This window comes from Hemiscyllium ocellatum, chromosome 9 (genome assembly GCF_020745735.1).
Source record: "Hemiscyllium ocellatum isolate sHemOce1 chromosome 9, sHemOce1.pat.X.cur, whole genome shotgun sequence".
NCBI lineage: Eukaryota > Metazoa > Chordata > Chondrichthyes > Orectolobiformes > Hemiscylliidae > Hemiscyllium > Hemiscyllium ocellatum.
In genome coordinates, this window is record NC_083409.1 from 37,616,067 (window position 1) to 37,635,895 (window position 19,829).

General features: G+C 43.9%; 1 protein-coding gene across 1 annotated transcript; it reads right to left on the reverse strand.

Annotated features, from left to right (window-relative positions):
* Positions 1 to 275: 275 nt before the first annotated feature.
* LOC132818491 (uncharacterized) lies at positions 276 to 18,207 on the reverse strand. The gene is made up of 6 exons (XM_060829550.1): positions 18,106 to 18,207; positions 15,535 to 15,680; positions 11,335 to 11,485; positions 5,660 to 5,790; positions 4,237 to 4,304; positions 276 to 667 (listed from the first exon to the last, which is right to left on the reverse strand). The coding sequence occupies exons 1-6, from the start codon at positions 18,205 to 18,207 to the stop codon at positions 645 to 647; spliced, it is 621 nt and encodes a 206-aa protein (XP_060685533.1). The 3' UTR covers positions 276 to 644.
* Positions 18,208 to 19,829: the final 1,622 nt, after the last annotated feature.

Consider the following 19,829-nt stretch of genomic DNA (forward strand, 5'->3'; position numbering starts at 1 on the left):
GTATCGACGGAGATCACCACGAAAGCCCATCTCATGAAACCCTTAACCCTTGCCTAAGACATGGTAACCCTCAGCCTGAAAGGGCCACCAATCGTCTCCTTCCAGCAAGATGGCAACTTGCACTTACTTGTCTCAGAAGCTGGACTTGGAACCATTTCCCCGTAAGGAAACGACGCTTTGAAGGGAGGGAAGAAAATTAGCAGAGGATTATTGGATTGTAAAATAAGATTAAGTAAACTGAATGTATCCCAGAATATGTATCTTAATGATCTCCTGAAGAGCTTTCAAATATCCAAATCCTCTCGACTGTCAGGCCAAATTATATCGCCAATTTCTGGGGGTCTAATACCAACAGTCAACCATTGCAAAGTCAAAAGTCTCACAATACATTGGCATCACTTTGTCCTGCGTGACCCTAGTTCATGAAGTGTTGGCCTTGTCTTCATACCCAAGGGTGACTCACTGTTCCCGATGGTAACACTGCTGTAGGAAAGTCCACCTGGGTGAGGAAAGCAATCCATGAAGATTCCCCATTGTCACAGATTTCAAGAGTCTCCACCTTTTAGAGAGGAGATGGAGTGTGTTAAAGGGCTCTCTCTCACAAGCATCAAAAGGCAATCTGTTGAATAGCCGCTCATGGATGCTCATTCCTCAGTTTGGCTTGCACCTGCAGTTTAAGATTTCTATAAAATTAAAATGCAAAACCTTTAACAAAAATTAAACTGTCCTATTAGTCCGAAATTCCTATTCCGTGTGTCTAATAGTCACTTAAATTAATATATATTTAAATGCTGTCTCCTTCCACCATGGCTATTGAATTGAACACATTTTTAAATAGGAGCAGAAATTATAAGCATAAAATAATACACAAGAGATAAGAATGGAGATGCAGGAGTAGGTAATTTAACCTTTGAAATTTGTTTCACCATTCTAGTTGATCTGTACCTTAACATCCATATGACTAAAACATACAATTTATTTTGTTTCGGGGATATTTTGACATTTTAATCACTGTATTAATCCCAGTAACTATAGGCCATTCAGTTTATCCTGGGTGGTGAGAAAGCTTTTACAGGTTATAAACTGGGGAAAAAAAATTAACAGTCACTTGGAAAAGCTAACACATAGAAAAGGAAGATGGTGTTTAAATAAATTACCTGAGTTTTCTGATGAGATGAAAGAGGGGGTTGATGAGGGTAAAGCAGTGATCTGGTATATATGGACTTCAAAAAGGTGTAGTGACATGTAATCATAGAATTACAATAGTGTGGAAACAGGCTGTTTGGTCCAACAAGTCTCCACCGGCCCTCCGAAGAGTAACCCACCCAAACCCATTCCCCTACCCTATCACTCTACATTTACCGCTGACTCATGCATCTAACCTATATAACCCTGAACACTATGGGCAATTTAACATGGCCAATTCACCTAACCTGCATATCTTTGGATCGTGGGAAGAAACTGGAGCACCCAGAGGAAACCCACACAGATACGGGGAGAATGTGCAAATTCCACACAGACAGTTGGTCGAGGCAGGAATTGAACACATCCCTACCCTCATGAGGCAACAGTGCTAACCACTGAGCCACTGCGCCACCAATAGATTTATCAGGAAAGACAAAACCCATTAATAAGAGCCAGTAGCAGCACAGGTCCTTGTGAAATGGCAAGAAGCAGGGATTAATGGTGAACAACTGCATTTTAGGATAGAGGAAGGTACACATTGGGGTTCCACAGTGGTCAGTATCAGGACCACTGCTTTCTTTACCTACATTGAAGACTTAGATTTGGGTAGGAATGGCCCAAGTTCAAAATTCCTAGATGACACAAAACTTGAAAGTATTGAAAATTGTAAGAAAGACCGTGATCAGTGTCAAACGAGTGTGACAAAATGGACAAAGAAGTGGCAGATGAAATATAATGCAGAGAAGTGCAAAGTGACCCACTTTGCTGAGAAAAATGAAGACAGGCAAAATAAATTAAAGGGTGCAATTGTAAAAGGGAGTCAGGAGCAGAGAGACCTGAATGGCCTACTTCTGCACCTACATCTTATGGTTTATATGAGCACAAACAGTTGAAGATGTAGTTCAGGTTCAGAAAGAGCAAACAAGGTATACAGGAATTAATAACAGTGGCATAAGATAAGCAAGGAAGTTATGGTGAACCTTTATAAAACACTACAAAGGCTTCAACTACAGTATTGAGTCCAATTCTGGGGATTACACTTTGGTAACAATCTGAAGACATTATTGGGGTTGTAGAAAAGATTTAAGCAACTCCAGTAATGTGAATAGATTGGAGAAACAGGGCTTTTCTCTCTGAAGAAGAGAAGATTTAGAGGAGCTTCAAGAGAATTGTTCAAAATCATGATGGGTCTGGACAGAATAGTTCAGGACAAAATACTTCCATTAGTGGCAGGTTCAAAAATTAGACAACACTGATTGACAAAGAAACCAATGGAAACTGAGGAAGCTAGCTGTATTCAGGAAGTGTGTTCGATCTGTCTAAGAGGGTCTCGGCGCTGTGAGGCAGCAGTGCTAACCACTGTGCCACCGTGGAATTGTCTAATGGGAACTGAAAACATGAAGAGAAAAGAAAATATTGTAGGGGAAGGAATAAAAATGACAGCCAGCACTGACAATAGAGTCTCCATCTGTGTCCTACCTCTTCTGTGATTCTCTGGTAGGAATGCAAGCTACCAAGAAGCACAATAATGAGGGTGGGATAATAGTTCCTTTCATTTTCTCTCCTTCCTACCTTAAAGGTTCTTCCTCAGTTCTGATTTGAGCAGAATGGGATTCAAACTCGCACCAACCCAATTCCAGCATGCAACCTATTTACAGACAGTTATCATATTCAGCAGAAGTTGTGGATGGGCTGCTACTGAATTGGTTACTGACAACACAGAAGGAATGGACATTTGCATTTTGTAACAAAAGGGGTGCATTTAAAATACAGAACATTAAGATCAAAGTTGCTGATTGCCAGTGATAAACTGCAACTTTACTAGTTGCTATTCTGTGATTGAGATAGTGAACTCTGATCATATCCAAAGCTTTGAATCAACTATTTGTTCTTTTGTCTATGTTGACAATTCTTTTACTTCTGGCTTTTTCACATAGGTAGTAAAAGGTGAGATGCACCTAGATGGAATCATGCATTTAGTAGACTAAGCAAAGTTTTGAGGGGGCTTGGGCTTTGCTAGCATTTGCAATAGAAAATTGTCATCAAAATTGTGACAAACGTTTTAAGTGCTGGAACTACGCCCATTCGGTCAAGTATTCTATCACACTCTTAACCTGTGCCTTGTAGATGTGCACAGGCACTAGGGAGGCAGAAGGTGAGTTACTTACCAGATAATTCCTGGCCTCTAACCTGTTCTTGTAACCACATTGTTTATATATCAGTCCCATTCACTTTTTGATCAATGGTAACTCCCAAGATGTTGATCATGGAGCATTCAGCAACAATGATGCCACTAAACAGTAAAGGGAGAGTCTCTCTTGTTGGAGATGGTCATTGGCAGGCACTGGTAGGGAGCTTATCAGTTCAGTCTTAGCAATGGGCTGCTTCAGGATCTGAGGAGTTGGGAATGGTGCTGAATATTGTGCAAACAAAAATATCCTCACTTCTGAACTTATGATGGAGGGAAGGTTATTGCTGAAGCACGTGAAGATGGTTGGATCTATCACACTCTTGTGTAATGTTTCATGGTCAGTATGCAGCCCACCTTTAAGAGATAGACAATCATAGAATCTCTACAGTGTGAAACAGGCCATTTGGCCCAACAAGTCTACGCTGACCCTCCGAAGAGTAACTGAGCCGACAGATAGTGAACAGAAAGATGCTGCTGGAGAGAAATATTTCTGCACCACCAGCCACTGGACAGGAAAACTATCCCTTGACCTCTGCCCTCATCCAGCTGCCAATTAGCAAAAGGACCCTGTCAAACATTCCAGCAGAGGGCAGCATCATCAGGACAGGGATTATGGCAGATCAAAGAGAGAACCAACCACTCCCTCTTTGAAGAAACTCAGTGGATGCAACTTTTCCAGCCAGACCCACAACCCAAGAACAATTTTTTAAAAATCCCCTTAGACATGCCTATAGCAGCCAGCATCTCAGCCTCAGGTACATTTATATCAACAATAGACCTTCAACCAGCTGCAAAAAGTGTGGGCTCACCAACTGTTTAGATTATTATTCCTCCCCTACATGTAGTGTTACTTAACTAACCTGGCAAAATTCCTCTACATTGAGCAATGCTCGGTCCGTCAACCACCACAGGATAGAGGGGCTTCAGTCTGGTGGCCAAGAAAATTGAGGAGGTTAGGCATAAACTCTGATAAATCTCTGCAGCGCATGTATCTGTTGTAAGTGAATTACTTTTATACTGAACTTCATTATTTCATTCTGTAAACACCTTTTCTGGGGGGTGTGCAGGGTCAGTATGTTGCTTACCTGCCTCAGAGCCAGCAGCTCCAGCTTCATGTTCTACCCCAGAACCTCGCAAAAAGAATGTTTGTGATGTGGTTCAATAGGTCAAAAATAACAAGCCCACTACTCCTTCCCACACCTTCTCTCTGTGCTCCCAGTGAGACATCCATTGCCTATATCTGAAGCTTGGTCTCTAGGTAACATGAGCCAGTGCTCATTGGCAGCAGGAAATCCATTCTAAGCACCGCAGGACTAAAAAGGGAAACACTGACTATGATCACTGTCACTCTCAATCTCGAGACCTCTGCTCTCCAACACCCCATCCAATCTCTCAAAGGCTCCAGCCTTAACCTTTGACCCATCCCCATCCGACAGCAACACTCACACTCCAACACGAGATCTCCCAAGGCCCACAAGCTTCCAACCTAACCCCAGTAGTTTCCCTGAGATCTGTGATCTTCTTACTCGAAACCTACTGAACCCTGGTCACAGAGTCTGAAATCCCCCCCATCCCTCCTCCAGATCCCCAGGATCAAACCTAAATATGACCTGGAGGCTGGAGCACTAACCTGCACAGGCTTCTATCCCTCAACTGACGAAACATCAATTTCCCTGCTCCTCAGATGCTGCCTGACCTGCTGTGCTTTTCCAGCACCACTCTAATCTAAACTCCAATCCACACCATCTAAATTCTGATGCTGTCCCAGGCCCAGGCTGCTAAAGCTCTGTTTTTGAGTTCAGGTTGTTAGCCTCGGGGAGTGAGCAACCCACACATCCCAACGTATCCTATTTTAGATTCTCAGGAATTATCACAACCCTACAGCACTTGTCATTTTGCAACCGTGTCGAATTTCAAAATGCAGGAAACATGGGAGGAAACAGCTGGGGAAGGAAGAGTGGATCTCTGAACCAGTGTCTGCCTGAACAAGCCGTGATCTGCTGAACCAACAGAGGTTGATGGAAAAATCTCAGTTCACTTACATACAAATAAGTGTCCTTAGGAATGCCGTGTATCAGGAATCGGCTGTAGTATATTTCGCATCCTACCTCAAGAAAGACATGTATTTATACTGTACACTGTTGAACCTCAGGATGTCACAATGCACAGCCAATGAAAAAGTTTCAGATGTACGTGATGTTGGAAATATGGCAAACAATTCACACAGAGCAAGATCAAATAAACAAAGATTCAGGAGGTGAGGAGGGAACTGGTTTGCTGTACCTGGCTTTCAGCAGCTGACCTGTCTCCAAATGGCGATAATGAAGGGGCTTCAGTTCACTCTGCAGTTTCTTAATGTGCTCTATTTCGCTCAGGATTTCAAACTTCCAATCTTCTCCAGGGGAAAAGCAATGCTTCCACATACACACACAAAAAAGGACAGAATTGGACACTTAGTAAATAGAATGGGAAAAAAGAAGTTACTCATCATCCAGGTATACAGTTACAGCAATAGCATAGCCTCCCAACTGCAATGATGACAAATTTGAATTCCTGACTCCTGAGGTATATCTGCCACATTGTAGAAGAGAGGGGGAAGAGACCATTGCCCATCTCCTTGAGGAAAGTGCTCCTTCTCAAAGCAAGTCTGGAAAGTGATGGTCACCAAAATAAACAGCAACTGTTGCTGGAGATCCATCAACTCAATCAAAGGATGCTCTTGATTTAATTTGATTTATTTATTGTCATGTGTACCTAAGGACGGTGAAAAGCTTTGTTTACCAGCAGCACAAGCAGATCATCGTAAGCAAGGACATACAGATCATAGGATGAGAAAAACTTAGACAGAAGCATACAGGTTACATCGCACAGTAGCAAGATCAGCATTATTTGAAGTTAGAGAGTCCATTTATCAGTCTAGTAATTTTTTTTATTCTTTCACAGGGATGAGAGCATCACTAGCTTGGCAGCATTTATTGCCCATCCCTTATTGCCCAGAGGGCAGTTGAGAGTCAACCACTTTGTTGTGGGTCTGGAGTCATATGTAGACCAGGTAACGATGACAGACTTCCTTCCCAAAAGGTCATTAGTGAACCAGATGGGATTTTCTGACAATTGGCTGAAGAGGGAGATGATACAGGGCAGGGTGACAACTAGGCACACAGACACACAAGATGGCCCCGAGTCATCAGGTGGCCAACTTCACACATAAGTTGGCCACCAGATTACAGCATGGAAAGAAGCAGCAGAGCAGATACAGACACTGTCTGAGGCCACCAGAATGCCAGCACAATGCACCTCATTAGTTTAAGGCGGGTGGGAGAGAGAATACATGAGTAATGAGCACTGCCCGAAGTGTCCGGTTCCAGCCAGCACCTCTTATAGAAATGCTAACAACTTGATATACACTCAATACGAAGTGTCAATGGCCAGGGCTGTAGTAATCATTCTTCTTAGGAAGAACAATTAGCGCCCATTACTACAGCAACGGATTTCTGTGCAGACATTGAAACTGGCATTGTCTACCCTGAAACTGACAATTACTGTATTGAAACTATCAATGATTCTGTAACAATTAGTATAAACAAACCATGTACAAAGACAACAATCTCATCACTGACCTGTTGTATCACAAGACATGTAAAAATTTCTCAACATGTGCTCCAGCCCAAGAGAAGACTCGCACCTGACATCTGTGCTGTTGGTGTCTTTCTCTCCCTAGAATTCCGGTATTTCCTTGGCAGTAAACTCTTATCATTGAATGCCAAGACTGGTGATTTTCCCCACAACATGGCAATGGATTTATGGTCGTCATTAGATTCTTAATTGCAGATATTTATTGAATTCAATTTGGATTCGAACCCATGTCCCCAGAACATTATGTGGGTCTCTGAATTAACAGTCCAGTGATAAAACCATTAGGCCATCACCACTCCAGTAGAATGGGCCAGGAAGAAGCTGTTCCTGAACCTAACAGTGCGTGTGTTCAAGCTTCGGTATCATCTGTTGACAGAAGAGGTTGTAGGAGAGCAGTACAGGGGTGGGAAGGGTCTTTGATGATGTTGGTAGCCTTTCTGCAGCAGTGAGCCGTGTTAATGGAGTCTATGGTTGGGCGGTTGCCTTCTGTGATGGTCTGGGCTGTGCACACCACCTTTTGCAGTTTTCTATGGTCCTGGGCAGAGCAGTTATGCACCCGGACAGTATGCTTTCAATGGTGCATCTGTAAAAGTTGGTAAGGGTCCTAATGGACATGCGAAATTTCCTGAGCAGCCTGAGGATAAAGAGGTGTCGTTGTGCCACCTTGACCATCGCATCTACATGAGAGATCCAGGACAGGTGGTCAGTTATCGTCACTCCGAGGAACTTGACACTCTTCACCCTCTCAACCTCTGCTCCATTGATATAGATGGGGGTGTGTCCTCTTCTTTCTGAAGTCAATGTTCAGTTCTTTAGTTCTGCCAACATTGAGAGAGATTGTTCTCATTGCACTATGTCACCAAGCTCTCTTTCTCTTTTCTGTATTCTGACTTATTGTTGTTAGATTTCCACAGTGGTGTCATCAGCAAACTTGTAGGTGGCATGGTCACACAGTTGTGGGTGTACAAGAAGTGCAGTAGGGGACTGAGAACGCATCCTTGGTTGGGGAGGGGGGTTCCTTTGTTGGGGGTTGTTGTCGAGGAGATGCAGTTGTCTATCTTCACTGATTGCGGTCTGTGGGTCAGAAAGCTGAGGATCCAGTTGTAGAGGGCAGAGCTGAGACCAAGGTCATGGAGTTTTGAGATCAGTCTGGAGGGGGTAATGGTGTTGAAGGTGGAGTTGTAGTCAGTGAGCAGGAGTCTGACATAGGTGTCCTTGTTCTCCACCTGCTCCAGGGAAACGGTGTCCCTCGGTTAGGGAAATGGCATTAGTAGGTGAACTGCAGGGGATTGAGGCCAACTGGGAGACTAAAGTTGCGGGCCATGACCAGCCTCTTGAGTTTACTTGAAGCTCTCTGGTCTACCAATGCAAAGAGCTGCACTGGGCAGCACGGTGGCTCAGTGGTTAGCACTGCTGCCTTATAGCGTCAGGGAGCTGGGTTCGATTCCAGCCCCAGATGACTGGCTGCGTCGAGTTTGCACATTCTTCCCCATGTGGGTCTTTGGGGTTTCCTCTGGGTGCTCTAGTTTCCTCCCACAGATAGGCAGGTTAACTATGGTAAATGTGGGGTTACGGGGATAGGATGGGATGCTCTTCAGAGGGTCATTGTAGACTTGATTGACTTGTAGACTAGGAAGTCACCTGCATTGTAAGGATTCAATGAGGAGCTGTTCATGACCATTCGCACTGTAGCACATTCCAGAGTTGAGGACTATATGCTGAGGGATGCCCAAAGGCTTAGTACAGCAATCTCATGGGTAAGGACCACTGGCTTCTGGCTGTAGAACACCATAAAATCCATTGGTCTGTATACTTAACATGAAATTCATATATTGTAAATATAACTGCGTGGCAAGTTATTGTCTGTGCAGTGAAGCATCTCAGTGTGCCACACACTGTATTAAAACAAACCGAACTGTTAAACATCTTGTGCAACACCAACTTAGAGTTGGTAACCTACGTATTTTTCTACATTCCATGAATAAGTTAAACTTTTGCAAAAAAATTGTTTTCATCCTGTCCGCCAGGTGGCAAACCTCACTACAGCAAAGAAAGAGATCTTTAAAAAATGTAATTTCTTGTACCATGTTACAAAAACCTGGTTGACTGATCCACACATGTTAATGATCAGTGCTTTATGCCGGAAGTCAAAATCTTCAGAACACCGTTATCATGCAAGTTATTTGCTGTCGAAAATCAAAATGAACCCATTCCCTCTTATTTCGAAGCTTCCTACAGGAAACGGGCAGCTAATGAAATCCAGGAATTCTGACAAGCAGAGGCCCTGGAGTGTTTTCCACATTTGTGCCCAGATACTCCAGGGTGTAAACTAGTTAACAGGCAGAGTTGTTTTGAGCACAAGTGAGTTATTTGTGCAGCTACCATCCATCAGAGTGGTTTTATTTTCTAAATCATAACCTCACTGGCACCCACCCTTACTATCTGGATGGGAGGGTGAGGGGTTGGAGACTGGTCACAGAGGGCCATCATCCCAGTGAGTCTATTGGTTAAGAACATGAGATGGACACTCTTCTCACCAATCAGAAACCTCTCTCTCTCTCTCAAAGCCCCACCTACTTTTATGACCAACCACTGGGCAGCTCTGACTCATGTGGTTCCTGCATTGACCCGTGTGGCTATTAATAGCTGGAGTGTTCATTCAGGAAAGGACTCTGTGAACTGGGAATTCTTCTAGGAACTGTCCTTAGAATATGTATCAACCATTCACATTAAGAAGCCAGCTATTTGGCCCTCGAGACAACTTCCCCATTCTATAGGATCATGGCTGATGTGATTTTCGGATCAACTCTGCTTCACTGCTGACCTCCGATAACCTTTGACTCATTTTTTTAGTCAAAAGAATAACATCAACAAATTGCCCAAAACTCTACCTTTTTACTTGCATCGATCAAACCCTCTCCCTAAATGGATCCCTGCCCATAAAACACACCCTGAGACTTGAGTCCAGAGTGTGGTGCTGGAAAAGCACAGCAGTTCAGGCAGCATCAAAGGAGCACGAAAATCAACGTTTCAGGCAAAAGCCCTTCATCAGGAAAGCCTGAGACTTGACTGGGTGTGTCTCCAAACTACTGCTCCATGGGTCTCACCAATCTGCAATTCGCAGGAAACAAAAGCAATAAAACTTTCCACTGCAATTTTCATGCATTAACTTAAACATCATTCTCACAGACTCGCTCTGTATTTTCTATTTCTTGAGAACTATTTCTGTGGTATCACAATTAGTTACCTTAAGGAAGAAAAGATTTCTGCTTGCAGATTCTCAAACCCAATGTGAAAGAGTGATAATTCAATAGATTATTGCAATTGGAGACTCTAAAAACTTAGAAACGGAGAAAATAGGAGCAGCAGTAGAACATTTGGCTGTTCAAAATTTCCCGACCAGCAGAAACAACCTCTTTACACCTGTCCTGTCAAGACCCATCAGACTCCTCTATGTCTCAATGAGCTTGCCTCTCATTCTTCTAAATTCCAGAGAATGTAGGTCCAGGGTAACCAGCCTCTCATTCCTGATGAAGGGCTTTTGCCCGAAACGTCAATTTTTCTGCTCCTCGGATGATGACCTGCTGTGCTTTTCCAGCACCACTCTAATCCAATCTCCCTCATGCCAAGCATTAGTTTAGTGAAGACTCACTGTACCGGCCTCCCAGGTAAGTGTATCCTTCCTTAAGTATGAAAAGCAAAACTGCACACGGTCTTCCAGGTATGTTCTCAGCAACAACCTGCACAATTGAATCAAGGCTTCTTTAATCACCTTGTGATTAGAAACCAAATTGGCCATTTGGCTTCCTCGTACTGTGGTAAAACACTAAAACTAAGGAAAACAAACCATATAAGAACATCTAAGATTACAGAAGGGCAGCAAAGCTGACAAGCTCAACAATAGCCTGAGCTGCAGCTAACAACAGAGTGTTAATGTTAAAAATCACACAACACCAGGTTATAGTCCAACAGGTTTACTTGGAAGCACACTAGCTTTTGGAGCAATGCTCCTTCATCAGGTGATTGTGGAGGATCTGATGAAGGAGCATCGCTCCGAAAGCTGGTGTGCTTCCAAGTAAACTTGTTGGACTATAACCTGGTGTTGTGTGATTTTTAACTTTGCACACCCCAGTCCAACATCAGCATCTCCAAATCAAGAGTGTTAATGTAATAGCCTTCAAATATCAGTCAACAACAACATCCAATCAAGCTCTCAATGTGTATTTGAGAATGAATATAATGCAGAGTTTGACTGTTGAGCTAGCCAGTCATAACAAAACCTGAATGATTCACTCTTTCCAAAGAGAAATGTAATGACTCACCATGTGATGGAGATGAGATACAGTGCTGTGCTTGAAAGGAGAATTAACCAAATGGTTTATTTTCAATTGCATAGCCTTAGGTAAGTTGGAGCCAATCCTGGCAGAGTTGCTCTGAGAATTCATTCCCCCTGATGATGGGTTAGAAGGCAAACTGTGGGCCCAAACGACAAAGGAAACGTTAATGAGAAAAGGAGCTATGCAGAACTGAAGGCAAATTACAAATTCAACAGAAATATAAGGAGTGTGCAAGATGGCCTGGCAGGACAACACACAGAACTGCTCCACGCCACACAGAGTTCCCCAGACATTTTTTTTCAATCTCAGCCATGCAATTGGGCAAAGTGCCAAGTGGGTGCAAGGTAACTCCTGCAAACACAGAAGGGAGGGAAGGTTAACTTATGCCAGCTTGAGGCATGGGGGATAGGACATTTTTCTGCACTTTCAGTAGAGGAAATGTGTAATGGAAGGGTTCTAAAAATGGAAAGAAAGAAATTTATAAAATGAGAAGGCAAAGAAAAAGCCACTCATTTCCATCTGTATCGCTGTTACAGAAAGTGCCCCCTCAGAGCTGCAGACCAAATGCAAGATGTAAATATGCATGAGGTGCACATTAATAAATCATGACTTGTCTTGTAGTTGCCAAAGATCGGTAAAGATCAAATTTACCGTAATTTAACAAGTATGTTTTTCTTTAAAAAGTCATTTTCAAACGTTATTACTAAGTTGTAGAGGTAAGTTTTTTTTAGCAAAGCAGTATTTGTTTCAGTCCAAAAAGGAAACCAACAAAATCTTAAAGGCATTGCTTCAACTCAGTTCGAAGAAAAACACTAAAAAGCATCCAACTTAAACTTTCATATTCTTAAAAGTGTCCTTGGATTTCAGGAGAATTATTGCTTAATAAACAAACTCTGGAGGTAGAATTTTCTGTAATGGGGAACTGGAGTTTGTTCAGATCTGCCCAAGAGATTCTCTTGGAATATCGGTCTCTCTGAGACCCCAGAATCCAGTGAGTATCTGTCCGATCTAATTTCTGGTCCTATCTTGGTGTGACCCTGGGGCTGTGACACTGGTTCAGTGGTCTCAGTGTCTCACATTTACATGTCTTACATGCTGGAAAACATCTGATCAGGGCAGCCTGTGCTGACGTTCATTGAAAATACTATCAAAACTGACAAGCGCACACTGAATGCCCTTGGAACTTGTCACAATGCAACTTTACATGGAGTCCCTTTACATGACTTTACATATGTTACTGAAACAATGATGTGGAGGACCTGGACTGTGGTGGACAAAGTTAGAAATCACACAACACCAGGTTATAGTCCAACAGGTTTATTTGGAAGCACTAGCTTTCGGAGCGCTACTCAATCACAGCTAAGAAAGGAGCTGCGCTCCAAAAGCTAGTGCTTCCAAATAAACCTGTTGGACTATAACCTGGTGTTGTGTGATTTTTAACTTACTAAAACAAGACGAAGGAACTGGCTGGAAAGGAATGTTTAAACCCTAGCCTTTCACCACCAGAACTTAGGTACAGACCTGAATGGGATCAATATATACTCTGTCTGCTGGTCACAATTGATTTAGCGGGAATGGGCCAAAATCAGACAGCAGAGAATGGCTGGTGGAAGAAATAGGAAAAGTACCACTTTGCTGCAGCATGGGGTTAGGAGAGAGTCAGAAGCTTCTTATTGTGTGAAGAAATGACTACAAGAATGGTTTGACTTGTGTTGACTGCAGGGTGGCACCTATGAACAACTTCTGCTTTAGGATACTCAGCACACAGCAAATCAGTACAACCATTTGCAGAAGTACTTTTATGGATTTTACCGTTTCAATTTCTTGCATCAGAGATGACTGGGTTTGCCCTTCTACAAGATGCATGGACAATGGCACTGCATCTGTGCAAAAGACTCATTGTCATAATGTCCGGCTGCCTTGACAGAGTACAGTGAGCTTTGAAATAAAAGCAGAAAGTGCTGGAGAAACTCAGCAGGTTTGACAGCAACCATAGAAAGGGAAAAATGTCAAATCCATGCAAGGTTTTGCATTTTGGAAAAGCGAACAAGGGCAGGACTTATACAATTAATGGTAGGGCCCTGAGTCGTGTTGTTGAACAGAGAGACCAAGGGATGCAGGTACGTAGTTTATTGAAAATTGCATCACAGGTAGACAGGGCGGTTAAGATGACGCTTGCCTCATTGCTAAGACCTTTGAATATAGGAGGTGGCATGTCAAGTTCCGGTTGAACAGGACATTACTGTTTACAGTTCTGGTCACTCAGCTATAGGAAGGATATTATTAAATTAGAGAGGGTGTAGAATACATTTGTAAGGATGTTACTGGGACTGGAGGGTTTGAGCTATAAGGAGAGGCTGTATAAGCAGGAATTTCTCTCACTGGAGCATAGGAGATTGAGAGGGGACTTTATAGAGGTTTATGAAATCATGAGGGGCATAGATAAAGTGAATAGTAAAGGACTTTTCCCTGGGGTAGTGGAGTTCAAAACTAGAGGACATAATGTTAGGAGGAGGATTTAAAAAGGACCCAAGGGGCACCTTTTTCACACAGAGGGTGGTTTGTATTTGGAATGATCTACCAGAGGAAGTGGTAGATACAGGTGCAGTTACACCCATTTGGACAGGTACCTGAATAGGAAAGGTTTAGAGGGAGTATGAGCAAAAGGCAGGAAGTGGGATGAGATTAGTTTGGGAAACTTAATCGGCATGGATGAGTTGACCGAAAGGTCTGTTTCCGTGCTGTATGACTCTATGACTCTATTCTTTTTTGGAACCCAAAGTTCCGTACCAGTCAGGCATGGGGCACGGATGGAAAGCAAAGGCAAGGGTGCAGGGCATGAGATGATTGGCAGTCCTATGGGTGGGTCAGAGACTGAGAGTGACTGGAGTTCACAGAGTCATAACAAAATGGAAACAGGCCCTTCAGTCCAACAAGTCTACACTGACCCTCCAAAAAGTAACCCACCTGGACCCATTCCCCGACTCTATATTTACTCCGACTAATCACCTAACCTACACATCCCCAAACTACATATCTTTGGATTGTGGGGGGAAACCAGAGCACGCCACATACACACAGGGAGAATATGCAAACTCCACACAGACAGTCACCCGAGGCTGGAATAGAACCTGGGTCCCTGGTGCTGGGAGGCAGCAGTGCTAACCACTGAGCCACTATGCCACCTGGAGTTGAGGGGGCAGGGGACCAGTGCACACTGGACCAGGAATGCAGGCGGTGGCAAGCAGACAGAGTGGCACAAGGAGAGGTGCTTGAACAGACCATGGGAGTGTGGGTGTGATCAAGGCTGAGTGTTTGGTAGGTGTGGGAGTTAGTGGGCTGTGCCAGGTAATGGGTGAGAGGGAGTATGCAGCGTCTAGCGTGTAAGAGAGAGGTGGGCTTGCAACAGGATGTGTTGGCGAGAGGGGGAATGGTGTTTGCGTAGGGCAGCAATAGAGGGGATGGATGAATATTGTCTGTCAAGGCCTGTAGGGAGAAGAGGGTGTGTAGTGTCATGGATGGATGGGATGTCTGAATAGTTACAGGGATATGTGGAGGAGGAATATGGGCATTGGTGGGTACTGCCAATGGGGAGGAGAAGGTGAGCAATACAGGCAGTAAGTAGATAATGGGACAGTGTTATGTACTGACATGCAGACACATTCCTTCCTATAGTGTAAAACTCAAAGTGTTTATCATAGTTCCCAACCATATCCACAGCTCAGTATTACTTCAGCATTGAGTGTTTTTGAATGTGAGAGACATAGAGTTGTACATCATGGAAACAGACCCTTCAGTCCAACTCATCTATGCTGACCAGATATCCTAAATAAATCTAGTTCCATTTGCCAGCATTTGGCCCATATCCTTCTAAACCCTTCCTATTCATATACCCATCTAGATACCTTTTAAATGTTGTAATTGTATCAGTCTCCACCACTTCCTCTGACACTTCATTCTCTACATGCATCACCCTCTGTGAAAAGGCTGCCCTCAGGTCTCTTTTATACCATTCCCCTCTCACCTTAAAACTACGCCCTCTAGTTTTGGACTCCCCTACCCTGGGTCAAAAGACCTTGGCTATTCACCCAATTCATTTGTGAAGATTTCCTTTCAATTTTTGTAGGTTGTAGGTTCCAGAAAAATCATCAGAACTGTCTACATCCCAAGTGAGTTTACACTTACCTTCCAGATGGAGGAAGTCTCTGTTCCTTGGTAAAGCCATTATGCCTGTTAGTAGTGTCTAACATACAATGGTTTGGTGTTTTACTGACAGAATATGCAGTTGGAGCTGGGATCCTATCGATATTTATCACCGCGACCTGTAGAGGCTGTTGGATACAGGCAGATATTCAGTTGCAAACAAAGGTAGTTGAAACTGGCTTTACAATTGCAGAGGGATAACATTGACAGGTATTGCATTCACAGGTCTGTTCAACCATCTAGCGCACAATCAAAACAACTCTCTTTCAGACTCACCAACTTCACATTGGTTCCAAACAGTGAGTGTTTTCACCATTTCTGCTGGAATTGTTTAAACTCAGGAAGCCAAGTTTATGATTGCAGCTTTCATAATGAAAGTGTAGGGAGAATCCCTACAGTGTGGAAGCAGGTCATTTAGCCCACTGAGTCCACACTGACAGTCTGAAGAGCATCCCCACCCAGACTCATCCAATCCCTGTAACCCTGCACTTCCCATGGCTAACCCACCTAGCCTACACATCCCTGAACACTTATGGGTAATTTAGCATGGCCAATCTGCCTAACCTGCACATCTTTGGACTGTGTGAGGGCTTATGCCCGAAATGTCGATTCTCCTGCTCCTTTGATGCTGCCTGACCTGCTGCACTTTTCCAGCAACACATTTTTCAACTGTGTGAGGAAATCAAAGCAGCTAGAGGAAACCCATGCAGACACGGGGAGAATGTGCAAACTCCACACAGACAGACACCCGAGGGTGGAATTGAGCCTGTTTGTGAGACAGCAGTGCTAACCCCTGAGCCACCATGCCTTCATGGTTTCTTTGCTTCATATTTGTTGTAGCTTAATTATCCACTTCCCCCCAATCATGGTTGCACTGTGCACCGTCTACAGAATGTACTGCAATAGGTCGCTGAGATCCACCAGCATTTCCTAAATCCATGTCTTCCACCACCAATCTAGGGCATGGGCACCATTATCCCCTGCAAGTCCCCCCTCCAATGTGCAATTATATCATTGTTCCTTCAATGTCACTGCATCCAAATCCTGGAACACCCTGCCCAACAGCACCATGAGTATCAAGAAGGTAGCCCACAACATTCTCAAGGGCAACCAGAGACAGGCAATAAATGCATGTCCAGCCAACGACGCCCACGTCCCATGAGTGAATGTAAAAAAAAAGACCTGACTGGGCGGAATTAGCTTTTTACCTCCTAGCAAGAAAATGGCCAGGCTGAACAAAACGCTGCAGATGTTAGAGATCTGAAATCAAAAGAGAAAATACTGGGCAAACTCAGCAGGGCAGGCTGGATCTGGGAACCAAGTTAACAGTTCAGGTTGGTAGGCTTTCAGGAGAGGCGGCAGTGAGCACTTGGAAGATACCTTGATCAACTCAAGAAGGGTCGTGGAAAGCAGTGAAAATCAAAGGACAACCAGAAATCCTGAAGGAGATCTGGCAGTGGAAGGTGGGGCCTGAATCGTTGACTATTTTCCTCCACAGAGATAGCCTGAACTCTGAGGGAAATAGTGTGATGGCTTTATCCAGCCTGTTTCAATATTCCCTTGAAACTCAATCTGCATCATTCACTGAAAGGTAAGTGTGGGGCATTTCCTACCATCCACTGACACTTTCTAAAGCACTGAATGTATCCGAAAGGGAAGGAGCTGCATTGTTTGCTGTCTCAAATGAAGGAAAATTGCACCTCCAATCCCTCGGCTCACCTTGCTGCTTCGGCCTTACCTTTGGGACTAATTAAATACAACATTCTGAGAATCTGGACCATTTAGTTATTCCTGGATACTGAATCGTCAAAGGTCTGGGTGAATAAAATATTTCGATTAAAAAGGGAAGAGTCAGCATTCCTGAAAGTGAGCACAAATTGTTTCTAACAACCTGTTTCCAATGGTGTTGTCGTAGTTCTCTCTCTCTGTAGCCCTGCCTTTTTATAGAGTCATAGAGACGTACAGCACGGAAACAGACCCTTCAGTCCAACCCGTCCATGCCGACCAGATATCCCAACCCAATCTAGTCCCACCTGCCAGCACCCGGCCCATATCCCTCCAAACCCTTCCAATTCATATACCCATCCAAATGCCTCTTAAATGTTGCAATTGTACCAGCCTCCACCACTTCCTCTGGCAGCTCATTCCATACACGTACCACCCTCTGTGTGAAAAAGTTGCCCTGTAGGTCTCTTTTATATCTTTCCCCTCTCACCCTAAACCTATACCCTCTAGTATCACCCTCTCCCTTTGCGCCCTTGTAGGACTCAATCTGTTACTCAGGGAGGTCTGTCCTTTATTTAGTTTTTAAACTCCTTCTGGGGGAGGACGGGGGAAGAGACACAGTTAATGAAGAGCCCACCTCTGCCACATGACGGCAATTTTTAGCTTACTGCCTCCATACTAATTGAGAACAGGGGATTGATTGATTGATTGATTGATTGATTGATAGGGACGCTGAAAGGTAGCGAAGGGGCAGGATCTCGCTGGAAATCATTTGAGTATTTTTTTCCCCCAACTTGATCTCGCCTCCCCTGTCCCACCCACTCGTACCTTGCTTGACCTCTTGAATCTGCAGCTCCCTGTTGCTCTACTTGACCGGCGCTCCAGCAGCGGGAGAATCCAGTTCTGTGGCTGTAATCTATTTTGATCCATCTCTCTCACAGAGACACACGCGGGGGGAGCTGTTCAAGTGTGTTCCAGATCCCCAGACACTCCCCACCCCCAATCCACCAGTCGAATGAGTTACAAAGAGACAGAAGAGCACACACAAGCAAAACACATATCAGGGGCGAGCTGAGGAGAAATGTGTACAGTAAACCCTTCCCAACTTGTTATGCCAAACCCGTTCCCATGTCACCCAATCCCTTTGCCTCACATCAACACTTCTGGTGAAAGGTCACCGAAGGGATCACCTATTGTTTCCCCTCCCTCTCTCTCTCTCCCTCCAGTAGATGCTGCCAAACCTGCTGAGAATTTTCTCAATTCACCTTTTGTTTTTCACTGTAATTGCACAGCAACGTGTCGAACACCGCCCCTACATTTCACTTCGATCAACATTGTACAAAGAAAGAGCAGCTCGCCGTCGGAAAAAGGACATGTTAGGGCAGAGGAGAATCTGTTTCTCAGGCAGAATTTCAAACGGAATAATTTGTTGCAGGTCTAGCTTCTGGTTAAAAAGAATGACAAATTCTGACCAAGATTGAAAACAAATAACTTTGGTTATAAACCAAAGTTTATTAGAGAGATGTTCTGAAGTAGCTATCTAATATGATTTAATAAATCCATGTCTCTTTGGAACACCCAAGAAGTAACACAGTCTTGCGGCCAAAGCAAGATTATTTAGACATGAAAACAGGAAGATGTATATTTCAAAGTGTCAAGTGCCTGTGAGTACTGGGTCAATTTAAATCTCAACACTTAGAATGCTACCTTGCTGAATCACAGAGCCATAATCACCAGCACAGAGTCACACAGCGTAGAAACAGGCCCTTCTGTATTGACCACAAATACCAAACTACACTAATCCCATTTACCCGCACATGGTCCACAACTCATCCAACTGATTCTTAAATGTTGCGAGAGTACCCTCTCAGGCATCCTCTCAGGTTGTGAGATTCCTATTTCTGTAACCCTCTCGGTGAATTCTCTTTTCCTGGTATCTCCTTTAAAACACTTTTTCCTCACCTTCAACTTGTGCCCTCTGGTCTTAGACACACCTGCCACAGGGAAAAGATTCTCATGATCTACTCTATCTATGCCTCTCATAACTGGGCTTACCTCAATCAGGTCGTCCCTCTGCCTCCTCTGCTCCAAGGAAAACAAACCCGGTGCGTCCAGTCTCTCCTCACAGCTGAGGCTTTACATCCCAGACAACATCCTGGTCAATCTCCTCTGCAGCCTCTCTAGTGCAAACACATCCTACCGATGGTGTGGTGACCGACCTGCCCACAGTATTTCATCCATGGCCTAACCAATGTATTATAAAGTTGTAACATGTCTTCCTTTACTCCTGTATTTCTATGCCCAGGCTAGCACCCCATATATCTTCTTCACCACACTGTCTACCTGTGCTGACACCTTAAGGGATCTATGGACGTGTAGAGTCATACAGCACGGAAACAAACCCTTCAGCCCAACTCATCCATGCTGACCCAGTTTCCTAAACTGAATCAGTCCCATTTGTCTGCATGTGTCCCCTATCACTCTATACCTTTCCTATCCACTACGTGTCCAAATGGCTTTTAAATGTTATAATTGTACTCACCTCTACCCTT